Genomic DNA, 5,791 nt, shown 5'->3' on the forward strand with positions numbered 1-5,791 from the left:
AGCATGGGGAACAAGCAGGAAGAGCTAGAGTTCTGTATGTGGTTGCGGGGCCATGATCTCATTGCGATTACAGAGACATGGTGGGACAACACGCATGACTGGAACGCTGCCATCGATGGCTATGTGCTCTTCAGGAAAGACAGTGGAACAGTTACCATGGTGTTAGGATCCCATTTTGTTTGGGTGAGAAGAAGGCCCCCTTGCTTTCTAGCTGACCTCAGATGAGTCTGGGAGGCCAGGGGCGGCTAGACCAGCCTCTCATTTCAGGTTCGATCCCTTCGAGCGAGATTAACACAAACAAGGTCAGATGTCGTAAGTCCACCTTTTTATTAACTGTTCGGGGGAAAGAGAGAAAGCAGCGATAGGAAAGGAAGGAAGGAAAGATAGGAAATCAAGCGAGAAGTCCAGATAGAAGAGAGCAGACAGTCACCACCATGGATCTGCGGCGTCCCAGGGGTCCGCGCTTCTGGGGGCCTTTTTTATAGAGCACAGTCCAGCACATGCGCACACATTTTGCGTGCTTTACTTTTGGTGGGCTCTGTTCACACCCTTCTTGTTGCTGGGCAGGGGCAGGGTTCTGCTTGCACACTTGAAGTGACAGCCAACTGCAAGCTTTGGTGGGCAGGCGGCCCTGCCTGGGTGTCCGATGCTTCAGCAAGCCTGCAAACCACCTTGCCCTCGGCAATGCTGATCTTCACAGATTGCCACACAAAGGAGCAAGCTGCGAGACAGTTAGCTGGCTGTTCAGTCTCCAGTTAGCTGGCTGTTCAGTCTCCCACGAACGGGTAGATATATCTCTCATAATCACTATCCCTTAATCTTTCTCCAAGAATATAGACAAGGGTACCCTCATAAAAGTTGCCTTCTCTCTTGAGCATTTTACAAGGGAAGCCTCTACAAGCTGTCCTCTTCAGATTCCAGTGGACCCAACAGTAACTGAATTGCCAACACAGCAGTTTTGTTACTGCTACAGTCTGTTATCTGCAACAAGTGTGTCTCCAAGATTCACTTTTGAGTATTGGAGGTCATCATGAAAGAGCTTCTCTTCAGATTGTCAGATATACAGGTTGTTTCTTGGACCTCAGATGTTTAACTATATTTTAGGCTGTCTCCTTTGTGGCGACTAAGGCATGACTGTTCATTAGCTCTTCTGATGCAAGAACTAGGACACATCAAAAGAAGCTGGCAAGCAATACGCTTCAAAAGAGTACTTCATGTGAAATGTAGTTAAGCTCTGGAACTCCTTGCCAACAGGACATGAATGCCAAAGGTTGACATGGATTCAAAAAGTGACTGGCTATGTTCTTGGAAGGAAAAACATTAAAGTTCAGGAAGTACAAAGACATTGTCTGTCATTAAAAATCACTGAACTACAAGTTGTTGCGTGGGTGGAGTATACTAGAAGAGCATAAACTGAGTGGTACAGTTGACACACCGGAAGGACGGGATGTCATCCAGAGAGACCTGGATAGGCTAGAGAGGTGGGCCTGTGTGAACCTCATGAGGTTCAACAAGGCCAAGTGCAAGGTCCTGGATCTGGGTCAGGGTAACCCCCGGTATCAGTACAGGCTGGGGGAAGAAAGGATGGAGAGCAGCCCTGCCAAGAGGGACTTGGGGGTGCTGGTGGATGAAAAGCTGGATATGACCCGGCAATGTGTGCTGGCAGCCCAGAAGGCCAACCGTACTCTGGGCTGCATCAGGAGAAGCGTGGCCAGCAGGTCGAGGGAGGGGATTCTGCCCCTCTACACTGCTCTGGTGAGACCTCACCTAGAGTACTGCGTCCAGCTCTGGAGCCCTCAGCACAAGAAGGACATGGACCTGTTGGAGCGGGGCCAGAGGAGGGCCACAAAAATGATCTGGGGGCTGGAGCACCTCTCTTATGAGGACAGGCTGAGAGAGTTTGGGTTGTTCAGCCTGGAGAAAAGAAGGCTGCAGGGAGACCTAATTATGGCCTTTCAGTACCTAAAGGGGGCCCATAGGAAAGGTGGGGAAAATCTTTTTAGTAGGGCCAGTTGTGTCAGGACAAGGGGTAATGGTTTTAAACTAAACCAGGGTAGGTTTAGACTAGATCTAAGGAGGAAATTCTTTACAGTGAGGGTGGTAAAACACTGGAACAGGTTGCCCAGAGAGGTGGTGGAGGCCCCATCCCTGGAAACGTTCAAGGCCAGGTTGGACAGGGCTGTGAGCAACCTCATCTAGTTAGCGGTGTCCCTGCTCACTGCAGGGGGGTTGGACTAGATGACCTCTAGGGGTCCCTTCCAACCCAAAACATTCTATGATATAATTGTTTCCTTGTTCCTGTGTTCTCTAGCTCTATTTTTAACCACATTTGTGGGTGGTATAGTGGGCTAAATGGTCCTAGATGGGACCCAGTGTGGCTGTTCTTAACTTTCTAATGAAGGTTCCATGTGAGATATCTCTACAGCATCATAGGAGATAAACATGTATTGAAGTCCTGAATGTTCAAAATGTCCTTTCCTTTTTTAGGAGCATCTGGAGTGGCCATTAATGCTTCATAATCATAGTAGTGTCTTTCTGCCAGATGAGGAGGAGTTGTTGCTTATTGGCGGTGGTGGGAACTGCTTCTCCTTTGGGACACACCTGAACCCAGAGCCTGTCTCATTGAGCCTCAGCAACATCCTGACCAGCCACTGACTGGGACCAAACAGGACTCAACCATGCTGCTGCACTGTGCTAAGACGTGTGTTCAGTTGTAGGTCCAAGAGCACCAAAATGTTTCCACAAAGGTTTTGTATCCAGAATGCATTTGTAAAGGTGGAATAAGGAGGGACAGTTATGACAAGAGATTGCATACCTCATCTGTCTTTTTTTTCTTTGTACTGCTCTTTGCATTGCTGTAAATAAAGTATCTCAAAAGTAGCTCTGTGCTGATAGCAGTAGTCCTTAGAGGTGAAATGAGGAACAGTGCTGTGTTCAAAAGGGACATGACTTTGCACAATGCTGACTTGGAGGTACAGTGAGGTCACCGAGTCAAAAAGCCATTGGAAGTGTTCAGTCAAGAATAATTAAGTGAAAGGAAGTGTATCATAGGTCATACATGAATGTTTCAAAAAGTCATGTCTAGTCTAGATATGATGAACTGTTGTGGTTTAACCCGGCTGGCAACTCACCACCACGCAGCCACTCGCTCACTCCCCCCCTCCCTCAGTGGGATGGGGGAGAGAATCGGAAAGAAAATAAAAGGTTAGAGCCGAGGGCTGAGATAAAGACAGTTTAATGAGAGAGAATAATAATAATAGTAATAATGAGAATGATAACAGAATATACAGAATATACAAAACGAATGGTACACAATGCAATTGCTCACCACCCGCCGACTGATGCCCAGCCCATTCCGAGCCGCAAGCAGTCTCCCCGCGACCGACCGACCGACCTAACCCCCCCCGAGCATGACGTTATATGGTATGGAATAACTCTTCGGTCAGTTTGGGTTAGCTGTGCTAGCTGTGCTGTACTCCCAGCTTGTTATGCACCTGGGCGAGCAGGAGAAGCTCAAAAAGTCCTTGAGTAGTCTGAGCACTACTTAGCAACAGCTGAAAACATCAGTGTGTTATCAACATTCTTCTGGTACTAAATCCAAAACACAGCACTGTGCTAGCTACTATGAAGAAAATTAACTCTATCCCAGCCGAAACCGGGACATTATCCACCCCTTATTCTATACCATTTACGTCGTGCTTAGGTCCTACCCTTACAATACATTCCAATTAATCACCACCACTTTCCCATTTTTTGATATATACATATATATACACACAACACAGATCCTATCATGAACTCATGCTCATCTGAGTCTTGTTGCCACCAGCTCAGACCCTGCTAGTAATAGCCCTTGAGCTCAGACCCTGCTAGTCATAGCCCTTGCTTGGTTCCTGGGAGGGTAATGAGGGGCAGGGGGGATGCTATGTGAAATCACAACTCAGCCTCATTGCTAACATTTGAACTCTTCTATGCCTGGGAAGGTGCTGTGGTGAGGAGACTGCACTTGGAACACAGCGTTTGAGCACAACGTTCAAGCTAGGATGATGTTCTTGAGACAAGACGTACACTGCTATCTATGTGTATTTTATACAAGATTACCAAATTAGTTCTGGGAGATATTTGTTTTGGGGAAGGCCCTGTGGAAAACTACTACAGAGAGACTCCTTGGAGTATATAGTAGAAAATGAGAAAGGGAGATCTGCTATTGCAGTACCAAAATTGGTTGGGGCTGCTGATTGGGATAATGTCTGTAGGCATCCAAAAATCAGATTGCCTTCTGAATTCTTCAATGAGAAGAGGTGTCTATAAACCTGTGAAATTAAGGAGGTGGAATAACCTCAGTGGTTCTTCCTGGCTTCCACTGGCTGTGATAAGGAAAGGGGTACACAAAGCAAAGTGCCTTTGAGAGCACCTGATGGGCCTGGGGTGTATCCAAGGAGCTGGCAGACACTGGAGCAGGAGTAGGCCCTGCAGTCACTTGGCTCCATTTCCCATCAAGCTCCCTCCTCCTGCAGTTGTAAATAGCCAATGCCCAGGATCTGGAGGAGACTGGGGAGGTCCTGTGACTCAGCAGGGCCTCAGGTGGGGAGCGTGTAAATAGAAAAGATGAGAAATGCAATTCACCAAGACGTTCATGTGGAACCAGTAGAGGAATTGCAGCATGATGCACTTGAACATGGTCTTCCAGCTACAGAAGGCACATGAATCAGGTGACGCTAGGAACTGCATTATGAATCTGTGAAGGACTTCCCAGTTTACATCCCCAGCAGGCTAAGGAATTAACTCATGTTAGAAGCTGGATCACCTATATTCCTTGTTGCCCATTTCTTATGCTAGAGGTCCTGCTGCAGGACCAGCGATTTCTCACAAGCGCGGTGGTAATTTTCATAGAATCACAGAATGTTTTGGGTTGGAAGGGACCCAACTGTTGGGATTTCTTATGTGCATTAATGAATAAACTTTTCCTGCCTTCCCTGTACCCCTGGATGCATTTGCAGCTCCCCCCCCTCCCCCCCCCCCGGACAGACACAGGGGAGGGGGTGATGTGCTGAGGGGCTTTGGCAACAACCACTGTTTCTGATGGGCTCCAGCTGGGGCTGGGGCAGCCCCAGGTGTTGCCAGGGAGGCTGAGGATGGGGCCAGCCCTCCCATATGTAGGGGATGTCTCTGTAACCAGGGCTGCCTGGGCATGCCTGCTCGAGGGAGCTGACAAAGGGGAACAAGCCAAGGAGGGGATGCAAGGGGATCCAGGAGGTGGGTGCCTCTGGCAGGGAAAGGCCAGTCCCTGTGGGGGGGAAGGATCCCTCCAAGCCATTCCAGACAGAGAAGGCACTGGCATGCGGCGCTGCAAGCTCAGCAGCTACGTGCATTAGCCACTGCGTATCAAGGAAGCATCATGGAAGAGGAGCAAAGGCATCCGCTGTGTGCTGCCTTAAGGGTGAGGGTCGGGCAGGTGGCCCTGCAGAGGAGGAAGGGGCAGAGAGAGAGGTGTCTGGGCTACGAAGGTGTGGGGGCACCAGGAGCAGCATTCCAGCCCATCTCTAGCACCCTTCTCCAGATGTCTGTCTGCCTGCCTTCTTCCGTCTCTGCCCACCCAGCTACCTCAACATCCTCACAAAATTTGTTATTTTTCTGCCGACTCTGCCCGCTATCCTTTTCATTTTTGTCTAGGTGTCTCTCTAACTGGCTTCCTCTTCCTAGTTTTTAATTTTTCCACGCCGCTTTGTACCCCATTATTTTTACCATGTCATTTCTCTATTTCCCCCTTATCTGGCTCCCTGACCCTATT

The 5,791-nt window shown here is 48.7% G+C and overlaps 1 protein-coding gene across 7 annotated transcripts in view; it reads left to right on the top strand.

Annotated features, from left to right (window-relative positions):
* LCMT2 (leucine carboxyl methyltransferase 2) overlaps positions 1–2,872 on the top strand; it is a 24,802-nt gene extending 21,930 nt beyond the window's left edge. For 5 of the 7 annotated variants that reach the window (XM_035899232.1, XM_035899240.1, XM_035899233.1 and 2 more), the window contains one exon: positions 2,488–2,872. In XM_035899232.1, coding sequence (XP_035755125.1) covers positions 2,488–2,655 — 168 coding nt within the window. In that variant the 3' untranslated portion in view covers positions 2,656–2,872. Of the gene's footprint in view, positions 1–267; positions 467–2,487 lie in introns of those variants that run through there. The other 2 variants (XM_035899237.1, XM_035899236.1) reach the window with 2 other exon arrangements.
* The last annotated feature ends 2,919 nt before the right edge of the window (positions 2,873–5,791 follow it).

This window comes from Egretta garzetta, unplaced genomic scaffold (genome assembly GCF_000687185.1).
Source record: "Egretta garzetta isolate BGI_Z169 unplaced genomic scaffold, ASM68718v1 scaffold798, whole genome shotgun sequence".
In the NCBI taxonomy this organism is placed as follows: domain Eukaryota; kingdom Metazoa; phylum Chordata; class Aves; order Pelecaniformes; family Ardeidae; genus Egretta; species Egretta garzetta.